Source organism: Augochlora pura, chromosome 10 (genome assembly GCF_028453695.1).
Source record: "Augochlora pura isolate Apur16 chromosome 10, APUR_v2.2.1, whole genome shotgun sequence".
In the NCBI taxonomy this organism is placed as follows: domain Eukaryota; kingdom Metazoa; phylum Arthropoda; class Insecta; order Hymenoptera; family Halictidae; genus Augochlora; species Augochlora pura.
In genome coordinates this window covers 655,622-674,724 of record NC_135781.1, presented here as the reverse complement: position 1 = coordinate 674,724, position 19,103 = coordinate 655,622, and the positions used below count along the sequence as shown (strand labels likewise).

The following is a 19,103-nucleotide window of genomic DNA, read 5'->3' as shown; positions in this document are numbered from 1 at the left end:
CCTCCTTGCGTGCCACGTGAAAGGCGCGCTGCTTGCCTCACCTTTAACTGTTCGTATAACTTTATAACGGCGATTACCGGCGCGTGTTAAAACTGTCGACCGGGGATCTCCCGGATGATCAAACCTCGGGTTTACTGCCCCATGGACAAGGGTATACGCGCGATCGTTAGAAGTACAAGTGGCCCTGTTAACGCCGGCGAGCCCGTGTCGATCAGCTGGCGGGGAGGAAGGACATCGGAGACGGAAGATCCTCGAGAATTTGCGATGCTACGGGAACGGGCGTTCTTGCGCTCGGCGACGAGAAACGTGCTAGTATTTATTACAGTATTGTAATTATTTATTTATAGGGTCCTCCTTTTTGCAATTTATTTTACCGCAGTGGTCGTTCAGAAATCTGTACCAGAGACTCGAATATAAATTACTTGTTTCTAGCTTCCGACTTGATGGAACGCTGTTCTTCTGTCAGCAATGCTTTCCCGTTTTTAACGAGTTAATAAATTGCTTGGTCACTTAATGAAACGCTTCTTGGAGCTATAAATAATAAGATAACAGAGTGTACTAACAGCGTTTATTCCTGTTATGGACAGAATTAACCTTTCGACCGGGCAAATTTCACCGAATCAAAACCGTGCGAATTTTGTAAATTAAAATAAATCAAATCCAAGACTGTCGAGAAGTTTCACAATTTTTCAAAGGACCAAACTAGTCTTCCATGCCGAATTTGAGAGGTTCGAACGTACCGCGGCGAATAATTGCAACGGGAAGGCAACCCTCGTACGGTGGTTCGTCAGCGAAAACGAGAAAGGTATAAAAGCTGTCCTCTCCGGTGCACAGGTTGTCGCTCGCGCTTTCTAAAGTACTAAATTTCGAAAGCGAGAGACGCACACCACGAAGCCAAAGAGGAAGGAGGAGGAGGAGGAGGAGGAGATCGGTGTGCCGCCGATGGCGAACGGTAAATTCGAGGATACATTTGCGCGGAAAGAATCGTGCCAGGAACGGTCGTAGATGATTTTTACGCGCGCGTCGACTGGAAATACGGCTAATGGAATCCTCGATGCTGTTCTATGGCTCCTGGAAACGGCGTCGTCGAGGCACAGGCTTTTACCAGCGACGTCGACGTTCGCCGCGAAGAAATTGCCCGTGATCTCACGATCGCTAGCGCCGGACGATTTTTATTCGTTCTTCGACTGCTCCTTTCAGTGTCAATTGTTCGGCAGAAGTGCTTGCGAAGGCGGTTGCAAAATGACTAAAACTTTGGAGAATTATTTAGTTAGGATACTATTGTATTAATATTCTTGGATTAATATATTCTATATGGAACTGGATGGAGTAGGATATTCTTCGCTATCCAAGCAGGAAATTTGTATATTTTGTGCATAGAACCCTCTTTGAAGTTACATTTAACGATGACTTGAGAATTTTAAATTTAACATCATTTTTAGCAGCAATGTAACAAAGAATTTGACTCCGTTACCTCTACTTCTTTAATCAAAATATTCTGTATGGCGATGCTTAAGATTTATTTCATGTATCAGGGTTCTTTTTAAAACTGTGAATAATAATAATTAATTTTCAAAAATAATAATAATAATTAATCTTCGAAAAATGAAATGAAAAATAACGTTGAAAGAAGAATAAAGTTGTATTTAAAAAAAGAAGTTAAAATTCGAATAAAAATATCCGGTGCCAGGCAGTCGAATTTCTTTTTCGAGATTGTCGGCCGACTGTATTTTGGCGATGGGGCTCGACGATGGTTCACCGAACGCGATAATAATAGGCTTGGCCGAGACCGCCAGCCGTCCCTTTCCCACGCGGAGGCCCGTTAAGTAGATATTAATTACACGGGCGCGTGTTATCAGTCGCATTCCGCGGACCAGCGACGCATTCCGCCGGTTTCTCCGGAAAGATCGGCGCGGATTCCCCGCGCGCGAAACACGCTTTGGATCTGAGAGAGAGAGATAGATAGATAGATAGAGAGAGAGGGAGAGAGAGAGAGACACGGGTTTTCGTCCCGCGGAAACGCGGTTAATGGAATCTCTAATGGCGTTCGACGGATCGTGACGATCGCCGCCTCGCCGAGTCGGCGGCGCGCGTTGCCCGGGAGATGCAGGATAGCGTGTCGTCGGATCTCAGGATACGCGCGTCGATTTTTCCTGAAACCCGTTTCCGTGACCTCGTGCGCGTATCCTACGACACAACCCTGCCTACGCTTCAAGTCTCGTCTCGTCTCGTCTCGTCTCGTCTTGACAAACGGTGTCCCCGTTTGCGAGTGGACTCTTCTCGATCCGATCGAAAAATAGCTAGAAGACACGCCCTGGATAATGTTTGCTCTGCATCCTACGCAAAAATTGATTTTTCAAAAATAATCTTATTCGATCATTTTTGGGAGACCATTTTGCTTTGGAATTGTGCCCTGTTCTCGCCGTGTTCCATATTTTCGCTCAGCCTTTTTATATTATATAGAACATACAATTCTAATAGAAAATTATACATCTCTTCAGTAATTATTAACAGTAATATATAGATGTGAAGAAAGTAGCCCTAATCGATACGTGACAAATTAAATAAATTTCCTATATTTGACAGAGTTTGACTACAGTAACAACTTGCAACTAACAATTGTAACAACTTGCCACGGAATTGTCAAAACCAGAGAATTTGTAATAATTCCGGGTGGTATCCCCCGAGATCTACGATAATCGAAACGAGCGACCAAATGCGAGGAACCCATGTTTTCGAGCGCTTCTTCTCGATTGTAAATACGGTTCGCGCACGACGCGAGAATTTCGAGCGTGAACGCGAACGCGAACGCGTCGCGTAGACGTTTCTTGCGGCAATTAGGCCGTCCATGCCGCGCCGGTTATCCGATCGAGATAATAAATTCTCGATCATCGTTTCGCATGCGCGAACCAGCCGAGCCGCTCGATCCCACCGGCTGATTAGTCTTGTCACGGTTGTATTTTCTCCCGACGCATTCGCGTAGCTCGACTGGCGGCGACGAGCGATCAGAGCGAGTGGCGACGAGAGATCGGAACTGCCGGTGAAACGATCGCTGAACCGTCAACGGGGACCAAGGATTTTACAGGCACCGTGAAGTTCACGACTGTTTCGCGAAAGTGTTACGCCTTTGCGAAACGCTTCGGGAATGAAAATGGAACTCGAGAGGTCTCGCCGGCTGCAACGACAACGACCAAGACGACGACGAGTCTCTTATCTCGGAACCATTATGCCATTACCCGGGATTTCCCGCGTTAGTCGTCGGCCGAGGTTCTCGAGTTCACTTTTCGGAGCACGCTTATGGCTGCGATACCCGCTTCGTTCTCGTTTCTGCGGAATCATTTTCCACGTGTTACGGTAAGTGAAACGTTACGGTGAATTATTTAGAAAGAATACCACTAGAGTCGGTGAGGTAAATCTTGTCCCAATCTTGTACCAATTTGCATGCGGGATTCTACGAACATTGGCCAACTCCTCTTCGACCAATGGCCAATTCCTCGACGAGGCTCCGATACGTTCGACCAGAAACAACTCTCGCGAAGGCAGCCGAAAGCTCGTTAGAATAGAAGGATCGCGGTAATCGCCTCCCAAGCCCGAGGAGATCGATTCCACGAAACGAGACTTCCAACTGCGTAGATCGCTATCGGTCGTCGATCGCGCGCGCGCGCGCGCGGTTAGCGTCGCTGGAATCAACCGGGAAGATAGCGCGCGGAGCAGGGAAAGTTCGTTGCGCAGGGCTTCCTCAGCCTTAAAGGTGACGCGCTAATAGCTTCGTTTTATTATGGTCCTGAATCGAGCAGCACCTGATTTGTTGCCGCGTGTCGGCCACGGCGACGACGACGACGACGACGACGAGGACGTCGAGAAGGAGGAGGAGGAGGAGGAGGAGGAGGAGGAGGAGGAGGAGGAGGAGGAGGAGGAGGAGGAGGACGACAACGGCGTGTAGCCGCGCGTGGGCGGACACTCGAACCGACAGCTGCTCTTTCACTTGCCACGTGAGAATTTAGTTTCTACGCAATGTAGTTTGAGAGACCCCGTCCACTCGGAGCAGGGTTATGGAGTACGCTTTAAAAGAGGATAAATGTCACTGCGAACGTTGCCACGCCGCTGGTGGCTTCTCAAGTTTCCTCCGGCTGGCATTCGATATTCAACTTTCGCATCACTCGGATCGCTTCGGGAAGCGAATCGGGATAAACCTGGCGGAACAAATCACCGTCCACGGGTGTTAACTTATCGTTAGCGCGGCTCGACCGCGCCGATAACGCGCGTTTACAACTAACCTGGAAGCCGGTGCCGACTTTCGAATTTCTACTTATTACCGGCCTCCTCCTCTTCTTCTTCTTCTTCTTCCCTTTCGCTTCGTTCGCTCTTTCGCCGCGACACCGCCGTCGTTTCCTTCCTCGCCCGAGCAAGCAGATCCCGATAGATCCCCTCGAACGTGTTCAAATAACCGAAGGACGCGCGTCGCGTTTCAGCTCGGTTTTAAAGTCTGACATTTCGACTGCCGCGTCATCCGTACGTGGGCGACAAGAATTCATTATAATTTCCTAATTTCATTAGCGGGGATCTTAGATAGTAATCGACGTCGTACACCTTCACTTTGTGCAACTTTAATTCGTTGCCGTCGTATGTCTACTCTCGGCTATCGAAGCTGGTTGTTTTAATCTGTTCTATTTTTATATAAAATTAAAACATATTATCGTGTTACGTATATCTATCAATCTTACTCATTACGTATTACTGTTTGGTCATTGAAAATTAATTCCGACCAGCACGATATCTCTGTGTAAATTTAACGCGATCGCAAAGAGTTCATTTAATTCAGTAAAGTACTGTAATTTAATGAACCTTCCATGGGTCATCATTTATACGAGAATAATCTGAAAAGGCGAACCCTACTTATAGACGTCTTTAAAAACAATCTCCCTATTTACGAGTAAAAGTGTTTTATGTTTTTACCTGTTTAAAAAGTAGCGATCGATGTAACAAATTTCGAAGCAAAAAATTGTTGCAGAAAATATCTGAAAAGTGTTTCGATCGGAGCAGAAAAGGCGAAAAGTTGATCGGAGCAGACGGCAAAGTCAAAGTCGCCGCCTCGCGGGAAAATATCGGGGCCTCACTTACGTCATCCCTATCCTCGCGCAGATCGTCATCGGCGCTCTCCTCGAGAACGAATCCGACATCGTTGTTGTTCCTCGTCAGTGACGGCAGTTTCCTGGGCGTCAGCTCCTCGCCGTCCGTGTCTCTCTTGCGCTTGCCGCCGTCCCTGTGCTCGTTCAGCGTGGTCTCGTGCTCGTCCAACATGTCGGTGACCATCAGTTCCGACTCGACGCTCGTCGGGGACACGACTTCGTCGAGAGGCGACATCGCGGTCCTCTCGGCTGGCTCGCCGGCCTCGAGCACGGACATGATGAGCCACTTTATCCGGCTCGGAAGGCTGCGGCGCCGGATGGCCGGGCTCGGTCACTGATCACCAGAATTCGCGGACAGTCGGCTCCTCGTGTTCGACGGGACGCCGCGTGTCCGGACGCTGTCCGGTGTCGGCGACACACCACTGTTCGAGCGAGGACGGATAGAGAGGTGCATAGAAGACTCTACGGCACACGGTCCTCGATTCCTGGCTGTGCGTCAACGGTACGGTTCCCTATTGTACTTAATTAATCACTTTCTCTTCCCAGCGACAGAAGAGACTGCTCGTCGACGCTCGCTCCCGTCCGCGGATGGGACGGAAGATGGCAGATAAATCAGCCGTCCACGATAATGGTCCCCTGGAACGGTGCTTCTAGTTTGGCCTAAACCTTTTCTTTCGACTCGAGAATCGAGAGGGTGGCTGGAACGCGGTCGAAGCGTCTCGCGGGGAGCTAGCCAGACACGATCGCGAAGCGACAGGTTTCTCATCGATCCTCCCGCGTCCGAAGTTCTCCAAAGATCGTTCTCTTTCAGCGGAAGCCTCGGACGCTAAGCGATCCGGCGTTGCGCGCGCGCGCTCGGTCGCGTCTACGCGGGCATCAAAGTCTCCGGCAGTCCGTCTCTCCGATCTCCGGGCGTAGCTGGCAGCGGCAGCAGTCGGACCGCCGCTGATCGATGACAAGCGAGCAGCTTGGACGTGGATACTCTCGACCGTGCAATTAAATCCCGCGAAATTACACGGATCGCTCGACGACACGGTCGGCGTTGTTTGGTCGCGTCACGCCGGTTCCCGGGCCTGCTCCTTCGACGCTCAAGAAATTACGCCGGGCGTCGCGATCGATAACCATAATTGCGCGACGCGCGTACCATCGGACGCGCGCAATTTTCGCGGGGTGACGCAACGCGCGGCCGCGCGCACACCGCGGGGAATGTCGGCCAACGGTCTCGAGCACTCTCGGGACGGGATGGGACGGGACGGTGGCACGAGGAGTCTTGCGGCAGCTGCGATCGATCTCCGATCGGGGCCCCGATCGGTCGCGGCAACGCTCGTGGGTCCGCGCCGGCGCAAAAACCGGGCCGGTCGCGAGCAGTCACGTGGCGAGTTCTCGTTTGTAGAGGCTCGTTGCCGGCTACCTGGGCTACCGTTCTCGCATTCAGCTCGGCCGCTCGGCTCGGCCTGATTTCACCGTGGAATCGAGTCCCGGACGGCTGTCGCTAACGAGACCGCGCCGATCGGCTCGCGTACACTTCCTGTCGGCGCGACGTGTCGCGATCCTGTCGCTCGGCAACCGGCCCTCCCTGCTCTTGTTCATTCTGGCTTCCGATTCACTGGTCGCCGTTCGGTCGTCCCTCGATTTCGGGCTCTCCTTCTCGGCACTCGGACACCGTCACTACTACTGCGTATCTCGGTCGCGGTCCACCACGTAATCACAGGTTCACCGATCTCAGGACATCCGACGATTCGTCTCGAGGTGTTTCCCGCGGAGTCAATGGTGCCTGCAGCCTCTCGTCGCCGGTCCAAAGTTACGCAACGACCGGCGGGATAGGTCCTCGGGCGAAGGATGTCGCGCGGCGGTCGCGGCGGCCGCAGGGCGGGCCGCGCCGCGGGGCCCCTCGGGGGCTTCGCGATGCTCCTCTCGACACGCTCCGCACCAGGAAGATCCGCGGCGTCTGTCGCAGTCACGTGGCTGACCGTGTGGTGTCACGTGCGGCCGGAGGGGCAGATCGGGCCAAGGACGGTCGCCGACGTAGGGCCAGGGCCGCGGCGGTGCGGCGGGCCCCGGAGGGCGGAGGGGGAGAGAGGCAGACGGTCGTCGCGGCGTCGAGTTTCGGAAAAGTCTCACCGGTGTGTGGCCCGTGGAAAAGCTCGCGCAGCTCGAGGCACTCGGCGTTGAAGCGCGCGTATTGGTCGAAGGTCGAGGAGGACCGATCGCGCGACACCGCGTTGCCGCGCGCGCCTCTCGAGAATGGCCTAGAGGCGAAAAGAGGAAAGGATCTGTTCGAGTGGCGCCGCCCGCGGCAGGAGGGGGTAAAATCTCTCCTGCGCGGGGAGCAAGTGTCGGGGCCCGCTGGACCACCGCCACCACCACCACCACCTGGCATCCTCTCTTGACCACCACCATGGCCATCGCCGACCACCACCATCACCACCACCACCACCGGCGCTACCACGGCCGATGCCATCGGTATCACCATCACCGCGCACCAGCGACGTCCACCTTCACGAGAACACGCCGTCGTCGTCGTCGTCGTCGTCGCCGATACCAGCTGTCCTCTCGCCTCTCTCTCTCTCCCTCTCCCTCCCTTTATAGCTCCCTCTCTCTTCGCCGAACGGTTCTGCGGTGATCCTCTTCTTCCTCCTCTTTAGAACTGTCCACTTCACGATCCCACTCCTCGCGATCCAACGACATCGTTGTCTCCGTTCGACCGGAGACGGGGACCGGACCGGATCGGACCGGACCGCTTGCCGCCTCTTTGTCTCGGTATCCACCGCTGTCTCGCGTTCTCCGACGCGGCGTAACGACGATGATATCCAGCCTGTCCCTGCGCGCCACGATACGCTATCACAAGCGATGCACGGCCGCTTCACTTTCCGTTATTTCGCGCGATCAGCTTGCTTCGCGCTCTAGCGGTCGGGTTTCTTCGGCACGCGGATTATAGGCCTCGGAGCCGATCTTTTCATTCTCTAATACTTTACTCGACGATGATCTGATTTGTCTGCCGTGTATCTACATCCGTCCATGGTTGTTTTATTGAAACAGAATTTTTCTTTCTTATCTTTTTAAAGATCTCGACTTTTGGGTCTTTCAATTAGATGGCGTATTTGCTCGGACTATTTAGTAGAGAGAAGATTGGGTAAAATACTATTTTAGATAGTCTGCGTACTTTATAATCCTTAGATTAAATTCTTAAATATAAACGACGAGAAGCTGCTTTTATTTGGCAACGATACAAGCGGACACAAAAGACCCTTTTCGATTCTACAAAATCCACATAATCTTTCACAAAATTTTCGCGATCGAACAAGACGGATGCAACCTCAAACGTTTCCAACTGCTTCGATCCCCTGCCAAGTCCAGTACCGTTCGCGTTCGAACACCCAGTATACGCGTACATACGTACGTACTTACGAACGAATTGCTTATCCGTTGGGCGTACCGTACCAGTATAATGATCGAACGCATAGCACTTCCGCTATTTGCTGGTACATCATCGTAAATCCGTGCATGCGTTTAACAATTACTTTGTTCAATGGGTCGGGCCTCCGTTATTAGACCGTTCATCCAATTACGTGGAATCTATTAGAGACCGACTAGAAAACGCTGATTCGTATAAATGTACCGGAGAGGCGGCTGAAATCTGTGCTGTGCACGGCGAGCCGCGAATCCTATTCGAAGCGGATTTACCAATTAGCATGACTGATATTTATTAGATCGCCGCGGCGCGCCGGCATGTTCGTGCGGTATGGATTGACCGCAGGAATAATTAGCCGTTTCCTGAACGATTATTCTTCCTGGAGCGTTGGAAAAAGTCTGATGGTATGCTAGGTCGTATTGGACCGAGGAAAGTGGTGTCAGAGTCTTTGAGTTCAGGAGTCTTTGAGTTTCGAGCCTCCGAGTCTTCGAGTTTTTGAGTCTTTGAGTCTCTGAGTTTCCAAGTCTTCGAGTGGAGTTTTTGAGTCTCTGAGTCATCGAGTCTGTGAGCCTCCGAGTCTTCGAGTCAAGTTTTTGAGTCCTTGAGCTTCCGAGTCTCCGAGCCTCCGAGTTTTTAATCCTCCAAATCTTCGTGTCTTTGAGGCTCCGTGTCTCCAAGTCATCGAACCTTTGAGCCTCCAAGTTTCCGTGTCTTTAATCCACCGAGTCTCCGTGTCTTTGAGCCTCCGAGTCTCGATGAGCTCGCGACGATTCGATCAACTGGTAGATCGCTGCTGGACCGGTCTCCCATCCTCTCTTCCTCGTCCTCTTCTCGTTCCTCGTCTTTGTCCTCTTACGTGGGCTACCTTCGTTCGCTGGCTGCTCTTCCAATTAGCATCCCGTAAGTCGTAAGTAGAGCTCCGCGCACGAGTTCCAGCTCCTCCTCGGCTCGGATTACACCGTGTTTGCGATCCACGATCGACGAATCGATCGCAACCATTCTACGGAGGTGGACCACGACGATTCAAAATCTTCGAATATCACTCGATCGAAGTAGCTAATCAAAGTGTTTGCAATGGAATGCATTGCTAACCGTATAACGCTATTTCTACTATGATTTTGTGTATACCTATTTCGACCAGAAAGTGTCTTTTGACATAACCTTGCATTTAAATGCGAATAATTGCATTTATCAGTTAAATCAGTTGCAAATTATAAAATGTTAAAAATATTACTGCGATCGCAGCCGATTCGTATTTCTTTTATTATTGCAATGCGATTTTATTATTCCTGCATTATGCTCGGCAGGAAGTTAATGTTTGAATAACTGAAAAATAACTAGCCACGCATTTATCCTGTTTTCTCGAGCAGCGTGTACTGCTTTATAACCTTGTCCATTATAGTTGCTCCGAATACTAAAGTTGACTAATAGGATGTAAAAAATTCATTAGAAACGGCTCGTAAAACGCGGACATATTATGCGCTGCCGTTTTAACGAGCCACTGTCGGCTCGACGGATAAGCTCAACCCCTTCGCACTCGGAGCTATTTTAATCCTCGAAACCAAGAGTTTTCTTCGAAACCAAGATTTTTCTTCGAAATCAAGAGTTTTCTTCGAGCGAATTGCATTTTGATTTCGCACTAGTTTTGCATTGTCAGCGTATTAAATTCAGCTTATTCTTGCCAGACATGCAAAACATGTTTTAACATTTATGAAAAATATTAGTTTAAAGATACTGAAATATAGACATTAAGTCCTCGATGAATATGTAACCCCGAGGCGATAGAATTAAGTATACAATAAATAAATGAACCATTTAACAATCGGAATAACAAGTTTTTACTATCTTCGATCAAATATTCAATTCATATTAATATCTATTGACGCAAACCTTCAATAAATAAATTAGCACATGCTTGAGAAAACAGATTCAAGAGGATCGCAGTTCATCCTAACACGTAACAACTTTTTTTTTCAATTGTTAACATACGAATAAAGACTCCAGACTACGGCTATGTTATAAAAAAAAGCTGCGCCGATTTTTCGATTTTTTCGATTTTTTCGATAGCTCGTCGCCGCGTCGCGCGGCGGTTTGGGGGACCGAAACCGCGTCGGCCGCGGCTGCAACCCTGTCGCCGTAGTCTACAATGTGTGTCCCCGGCGGACATTCGATACTTTTCTGAATAACGCGCGCGCGAGCGGGTAGAAAAAAAGAAATGTGGACGGTGTCCTGTGACAAGATCGCGTACAAGGGAACATTCCTCCATACGTTAACCCAAATATGAGCAACGGCGAGCGCGAAATGAGCCGCTCATTAAGAAAGAATCCAGTGGAAACGGTTTCGCGGCACGGCGCGGCGGTGTATAATTTAAGCCGCAATAAAACTCTCGCTTAGAGCACACACACGCCTGCCTGTGCCTGCCTGGCTGCCTGCCTGGCCTCCGCGTTACTTCATATCGCCGCGCCGTTACCGTGATTAATATACCGGCAAAAACTAACAAACGAAACGACCACGGCGAACCGTTTCCACGGGGCAGATTTATGGGAGAATAAGTGATCTGTAATCGATCCCCGGATTACACGGTGCTCGACACTATCGGCTCTTTAACAGCGGCGACGCGACCGAGAGTCTCTAACACTTTTACTTCGAGCGGCCTATTGTCTTTATTTTTATCGCGATTCGCGTCGACGATGCGCACCGATTCGCGCCGACGATGTTCAGCGATTTGCTCGTCCGAGAATTGATCGGTCCCTTATCAGGGCATTAATATAAAAATAGCTAATACGTTAGTTTTCGAGAGATCTTCAATTTTCCGATTAATTTTTTGATTTTTCATCTTTTTTAAATCGAATAAATCGTTATTATTAATCGTTGTAGCCTAAAAATTGGATAATTCGATGATAAAACTCCGCGAAGACGATAGGTGTTCGTAAATAGAAACACGCGAAGACAATAGGCGTTTCTAAATGGAGCGTCTTCGTTATCGGAACGGAAATATTCGGGTCAGATGAATAGTAACCGGGCAACAGCGACAGCGGGCCTCGGGATCCGTGGCTTCCAAAGGAGACTGGCCCCTCCGGCATACCAAGACGGATCGCCTCCTTTTCCCCTTCCACCCTCCATTTTACACGCACCTGTCCAGCCAGGACGGATAGTATTCCCATTCCGATCTCCGCTTCCTACAAAGAGCTTCGACGTTCCTTCTTCTAAAATCGAACGCCGGGATCGGTTCGCCAAATTTCCCTGGCAAAAGCAATTTTCCTATTTCCCTGCGCCGAACAATTTTCCGAGATTCAATAATTCGTAATTCGCAATTGTGGTCGTATCAATAGACGACGGCATCTGCGATAGAAAAATGAGAAGAATTAAACAATTGGACATATCCATAATTATATAAAAATGTTCATATAGACAATTTTATAAATATGTATGAAGATATAAATGTTTATATAGAGAACTGGAATTTATTATATAATATTAATTCAATTTATATAATTATCTATATGCTTATAAATTTCAGTTCGTAGGATCTGGACCCATCTTCAAGACGTCCGAATGTCGTAAAAGCAAACGCTTTAAAAACGCCTCCGCGATATCTGGGCAGGAGGTTAAGGCTCAGAGACTCAACGCGAGACACAAGGGGAAAATGTAGCCGGTGATCCCCGTGATGGATTAATTTTCGTCGCGGGACGAGCCACCCTAAATCGCAATAGACGAGCGCCGCAGCCCGGCCAGACGTCGACGTTAAACGACGAACGACGCGGCCGCCTCGCGCCCGCGAGAAAATCGAGCGGAGATAAGCGGATACAGGTACACACACGCCGGGTCGTAGGGGACGCTGCCATTTGTACAACAATATATTATCCGAGGCAGTATTGCGTCTCGTATCGTGCGGCCCCGTATGGCCTTTACCATCAGGGATATTGTGCCGGCACCCATACGTGGCCACATATTCTGCGACACGGCCGCCGCTATCTGCATCCGGCAGAGACACCCTTACAAGAGACGTGAAAATATGTTCAAAGATTTCTCCGGGGAACGTCAATGCATCCTCTCGCTCCCGTCGACGGCATTCAACCAGATGCCCCGCATTATCGAGCAATCCTCCTCCCACCTCCTCTCTCCCTCTCCCTCTCCCTCTCCCTCTCTCCCCCCTAATCTGAAAAATGTATCTTCCTTGCGTTTAGCGGCCGCGTGCGAACCACTATCCGACGCGTACCTTTCTTTGATTTTCTCTCCTTTCAATCATTCGTAGGATAAGCTGGGCGGAGTGCTGCCATTCACGGTGGCGCTATTAGGGTTTATCAGCGGCGGTGGATTCGGAACGTAGGCTTGTCAACGTCCTTAAATATGTTACAGGCGTCGGGCAACCTAACGCAGTAGTTGCGTCTCGGTGCGCGTACATTGCCACGCACGGTTCTTAAATACCTTAAATACCTCGAGTGATCTACAGAATTTGAACGATTAATTAAAATCGAGTAAAAGAGACACGTGAAAGTAAAAGAGCTACGATGAAACAATGATTAAATAAATTGTGACGTCGCGGGCATTGTAGCATCGAAGAAATGTCACGAATATTCGACGCGGATTTCAGTTGAATTCCGCGGCGTTTCGAAAATTTGTTGAATTCCGGCACGCTGTTCTATCGGCCCGTAATTGGAGCGTTAATTCCATTGACGATCGGCGACGGTAAATCAGACGCGAGACCGCGCGCGCGAGACGCGTTCCACTTTCGTTTCAGATCTGTGTATAGAATTTCGAGCAGAAGGGAAGGAGACGCGCTCGAAATTCTGCCGCTTACGTCACAGATATCGTACAAGCGCGTTCTTGTGACGCGCGTGACGTATCTCCCCTTGTATCTTGTCACGGGAATGCGTTCAACCAGTTCGTTAACCATTTTTCCTTTCTTTTTCTGTTTTTTTTTCTTCCTCGTTCCGCCTCTCTTTCTTTTCTATCGGTCACGGGACCACGTAGTTGTTTTCGGCAGTGATCTCATAATTACCGACGTTTCTCCGGGGCGTCGATCGTGCTTTCACGGCGTTCGTCCGGCGATTTATCGATCGCTAAAAAATCAGGAGCACCGAACCCGTCCAAAAAATCAGCTCCCCACCCCCCTTCTCTTTCTTCTTTTTGTTACATGTCCTCTTACCGAAGAGCCAGCCTCGCTCGACGAGATAAACTGCTTTGCAAATCAAAAGTTTCTTCCCTTCGACATTTAATTCAGATATTTGACTTAAACATTTCATTTAAGATTTTTATTTCGAAATTCAATTTAGGGAATTTAATTCGATTTAATTCGATTCAATTCGATTTAATTTGATTTAATCTGATTTATTTAGGAATGTAATTTAGGAAATTAATTTAAAAATGTAATTTAAGAGATTGACTTAAAAATTTTGATTCGTCCATTTAATTAGAGAATTCGAGTCGCAACCGCTCGGAATAATTACGATTGTCTCTCTCTCTCTCTCTCTCTCTCTCTCGCGTGATCCCGTGTCATCGGATTTGTATGGAAAATTGCATCGGCTCCTTGACAGTGTAATTATTAAATTCCATAACGAATAGCGTCCGTCTAATTAGCTCCCGGGGTAACCTACATCTCCCATTAAAAAGGTTGTTCGGCGGTCTTTTGTTTGCCGCTGCCAACGATCGAGCGAAAACGAAGGAAACACGACGGAGCTATTAATCAAGCGTCCACATTTCAAAGTACTCGCGGTTCTACGGCCGCGAGATGCGCGGACGAAACTTGGAAAATATTAATCAATCCGTATCGATGATTTAACGACTCAGCGCGTAGACAGTCGGTTAATTGCGCGCCGTGCCAGATATCGTGCGCTGCCGCTGAAAATCGTGGAACACTGGCGGCCGGTCGTACGCGACCGCGATAATTGTTAATCAACGGATCCTATTTTATAAAGGGTCATCTAATTACACGGGGACGATGGAGAGCCGCGCGACGACTTACATCACCGAGCCGGAACGATTAATCATTCGCTTAAAATAAATAAACGCGATAACGCTGCGAATTACATATTCGTACGCGGGAATACCTTCGATTCCGTCCACCTCGTTTATCGCTTATCAATCTTCGATTATTCGCTATCGCGGTTAAAAGTACGCGGTAGTCATTGAAATTCGATGCGACGCGCGCGGTATTTTAAAGCGAGAGGATTTCATTTCGTTCGAAGGATTTAAATTCGATCTTTATTTTATCGCGTAACTTACGATCTTTCTATGCCGCTAGGGATTATAAATTTATTTTTTACTTTTACTACAGGTTCCGCAACTATCGCTTTCAATCTCAATATTTCAGTCTCTGTTTGAAATATTTACAATTTTTTAAGAGAGAAATTCTGTAACGTCACAGCTATCAGCAGGGTCCAACTTATTTTCTACGATTGATCCGATTTCGAGTCGAGATACATACATCGGCCGTCCGAGATCACCGCGCTTCGTTATTCCCTTATATAACAATAGGAAAGCAATCAACTACGTGCAAATCGTCGGTTATACGTGGTTCTTTTTGTCGGACGGTTGGCCAATCGGTTGCGCAGCAACAGCCCCGTGGAAAGCATTATCACCGAGGACTTCTAAACGGCGGCGCGCTCAGAAACGAGACCGGCGAGAGCCGACAGGAAACAATTTAGACGAGCAAAGGCAGAGAGAAGGAACACGGTGCGCCGATTATCAGAAATTACTTGAGCCAATTGCGTGTCGCTTGGATGCAACGTTACCAGTTGCAATCGGCGGCGGCGGCCACGGGTCCCCTCCCCTCCCCTCCCCTCTCCTCCACCCCCCGACCGTTTCTGCCTCGCTCCTTATCCGTTTGCTCCGGCCATTGATAATGGCACATAGGCGTGGCCAGGCCCCCGTGATTTGTTATTACAATCACGTCTTCGGCCACGTGATTAGACTCGAATTCCGCGAGTCGCTTCGAAGCCGGCCACGGCTTCTTGCGGAATCGAGCCGATTGGCGATTTCATAGCCGATCATTGTGTGTTGGCTGCGCTGCCAGCCGAGTCGCGAGCCGAGAAAAATTCCCCGTTGGTTTTCATCTGTTTCTCGGAAACGTCGCGCTCGGTTTCGTAATAATCGGTCGCCGCGCCGACGTGTCTGCGCTCGATCGACGCGCTCGCCACTGCACCATTGCATCTGCCTGTGCCTGCGTTAACTCGATTCCGCTCAACTTCTTCTTCTTCTTCCGTTTTCGTCGATGACGCGGCGCTTCCGCGAATTCGCGTAGAAGAGTAGTATACAATTAATCGCATCGCGCGAAACGCGTCGGGTTGCGCGGTTCCTTTTTCCCGCATAAGTGAATCCCGGATCCGTAATTACAATCCATCCGACGACTTTACGATCGTCACACTTTAAGTTTTTAGTAGCCGCGCGGCCGGCTCTCTCGCCGCGATTCGATTTTATCGAATCGCTTTAACGACTGGAAAGATTCGATCTCCGCCGTTCAGCTAATCGATAGGCTTGCGCGGACTCCGACGGATGGATATGAAACAGGTATGGCTACGCACAGCCTGCGGTTCCGTTATGTCCATTCTTTCTCTTCGCTTCTCTTCTCTTCTCTTCCCTTCTCTCTCTCTCGCACGCGTGCGCTCATAATAGGGTACAGTTTATGGCTTATAAATTGGACACAGAGAGGCGATAATAACGGCCCGGAGAGTTTTTTTTTCTGCCCCGCGGATTCCGCGACGATCGGTATTGTTTCGCCCTCGGACCGCAAAAACGCGAACCGCTAAGTGCATCTAGCAATATATCGTTGTCACGGCGCGACGCGATTATTCGATGCGAGATCAACGCTACCAAGGATCTACTATAGCGACGACAGAGAGAGGGAGAGAGGGAGAGACGCGATGTCCTGATTTATTTGGAACGTCGGAGCGACGCCGTGACTCTGCGACGTGAGGTTTCCTGCGAGCGACAGCCTTGTCTTATGACGTCACCTCGTGACAATCTTGCTTATTTTACTTATTTATTTAGTTATTTACTTGTTTATTTATTTATTGGACGGGCTTCAGAGCCGACTTGTATAAATTAGATTAAATATTTTACAGATCTCGGTAAGTGACGTAGCCACAGGTGTCCGATAATAGATAAAATTGCCCCAGAGAAACCGATGCTTAGAGGACACGACAGGGTGAGCACTCAGTCAGTCAGCAAGCTCTGGACAAGCAGCGGTCGCGGGGAACGTTTACACGGAAAAATGGTCGGACGAGTACCACGAGAGAGGAGTACCGCAGTCGGACAGAGCAGAGGGCTCGCCTTTTATCCAGCCGTAAATACATATACATCCATGTATCAGCTGCAAACGATCACCTTTTCCCTTTGTTCACCGTGCAATAAGAGAAACCATCTTCGCATCGACCGACGGGGAAGAAACGAGACGAGATGGAACGAGCGACGACGACGGGAGAGGGGAGGCACTGGGACGAAGAGAGCTCGTTCGGTTCTACTCGGCCATTAGGGCACGGCACAGGGCGCTCGGCTCGCGAGCATGTGCGAGCGTGTTGCGAGCGTGTTGCGAGCGTGTTGCGAGCGTGTTGCGAGCGTGTTGCGAGAGGTCCGAGGGCCCATTTCGCGGAGGTTCACTTGCGGTTTCGCGATCGGGCCGCGTGGTAGGTGGATCGAGGGGGCCTCGTTGCCACGATATCGTATTCACGGTTATCCCCACCATCGTCGGTTATATCCCTCCGGTCCGCGTTGTTATAAATTATTCCGGCCGCACTTGACATTGTAATCTCCCTCGTTCCGCCGAGCGGATCCGGCCACTTTCAGGACGAACTTTCCGAACGATAGATCACGCGGGACGATCCTCGGGCTCTCCTCTCGGTCCTCTCGGTCCTCTCGGTCCTCTCGGTCCTCTAGATCCTCTAGATCCTCTAGATCCTCCGCCGCCGCCGCGCCGTTATGCCAGCCCCGTGTACCTCTCGCAAGGGCTGATTTAAAGACGCGCCGATCCACCGACGTCTTTAATAGAAGAGAGCCGAGCTTGTTACCCGGCCGAGTTATGGGGTCGCGTTCTTACGCCAGAGACACTCGCGGTATCGCCATGGGAATGAAGTATCCTGATATGTGGAATGCCAGGACGGCCAGGGAATCCCGCGGCTCGAGCTCCGTCCTCCTCCATCCTCGTCCATCCTTCTCGCGATACTGCTCGATTCGCGAAGACAAGCGACGCTGTTCGTTTCTGCTCCTCGGATATTTCAATTTACGACCTCGAGTATACGACGTAACTTCCATTACCTAAACTTATTAGCAGATTTTTGTATTTAAACGAGAGACTGCTATGTTGAATTTCTAAAACGTTATTTCGATTATGTAAGATAAAATAAATAGCGATACAGAGTGATCGACTTAGATTCTATGGACACAGTTTTCAAAATATTTGTTGCACGGAGGATTCAGCATAATAATTATTTATAGCAGAATTTCGATCGAAATTGCTTTTGCACGTGGCCCGTTACCGCGGAAAAAGCTCCGGTCTTTAAGGGCCGACTTTAATTGTCCGCGGTGACCGATGGTCGTTCTTTTCCATTTTATAGACCCGGTATCTACTTTTTCCATCGCGCCACACGTTTCATTAACCGCGCCGCGACACGGCAACAGTTTCGCATAATGATGGAACGGTGTTTAAACGGTTCGCGCGGTAAAAAGTCGCGCGCGGCTGGACACTCGGACAGAGATATCAGAGCCGGCATTATCGGGTTTTACGGCCGCGTAAATTACGGTTCTCGCGTTTTGGCGTACGCCGAGCTCTCGGCTGCGTCGCGTCGCGCCGTGCCGCGCCCAGCCGAGCTGTGGACAGAAAAAAAATAAAAAGAACGATATTTTTATTTTCCATGACGCAAGCGGCATCTAGAGCCTTTATTCGTACGTAATCAATTTAAATAAAGTAACTCTCAGCACCGAGGAAACACGTTAGTATGAACTGCGACTTGCTTGTCTCTGCTTTCTCAATCATTTGCTATTTATAATTAATTTAGTAAAAGTTACCGGTAATAAATATAAATACGAATGAAATATTCGATCGAATGTAGTGAACATTATACAATAATCCGATTGTCAAATTAATTATTTATTGTATGCTTAGCGTGGATTGCGACTTGCTCGCCTCTGCTTTCTAAAACACTCGGCCTGTTTTTACCATCGATTTATTCAAAGATCGAAGGCTCGATCGAAGGTGTTAAACACCTGTTTAATTAATCATCGAGGACCTAATCCATACATTCCATTATCTCAAAACCAACTTTTCTCAACAATGCTGAAACATATCTTGCTTTCAATGTAAAAACGTCTGTACCGAGGCGTTCGGTAACACAAGTACAACTCGTGTTACATACTTCGGCACTTCGGCCTGTTCACTTTCGATGGCCGCGCGAACTGCGGCTGGGAACGATGGCACCAAGTTCGAACTTCTCTCGCTAAGCACCACAGCCAGCCGGCCAGCCAGCAGGGCCTGCTAGGAAGCAGTTTAAACGGCCGGCAACTTCGAGAGAAAATTGCTGACCGTATTCGTAATTGCAGCTTCAAGCGTTTACTAGCGAGCTGCGAAA

General features: G+C 49.4%; 1 protein-coding gene across 1 annotated transcript in view; it reads right to left on the bottom strand.

Moving 5' to 3' along the window:
* Positions 1-5,654, bottom strand: part of Tfap-2 (transcription factor AP-2) — a 101,947-nt gene extending 96,293 nt beyond the window's left edge. Inside the window, exon 1 of the mRNA XM_078193640.1 lies at positions 5,122-5,654. Coding sequence (XP_078049766.1) covers positions 5,122-5,406 — 285 coding nt within the window. The 5' untranslated portion in view covers positions 5,407-5,654. The remainder of the gene's footprint in view (positions 1-5,121) is intronic.
* Between the last annotated feature and the right edge of the window lie 13,449 nt (positions 5,655-19,103).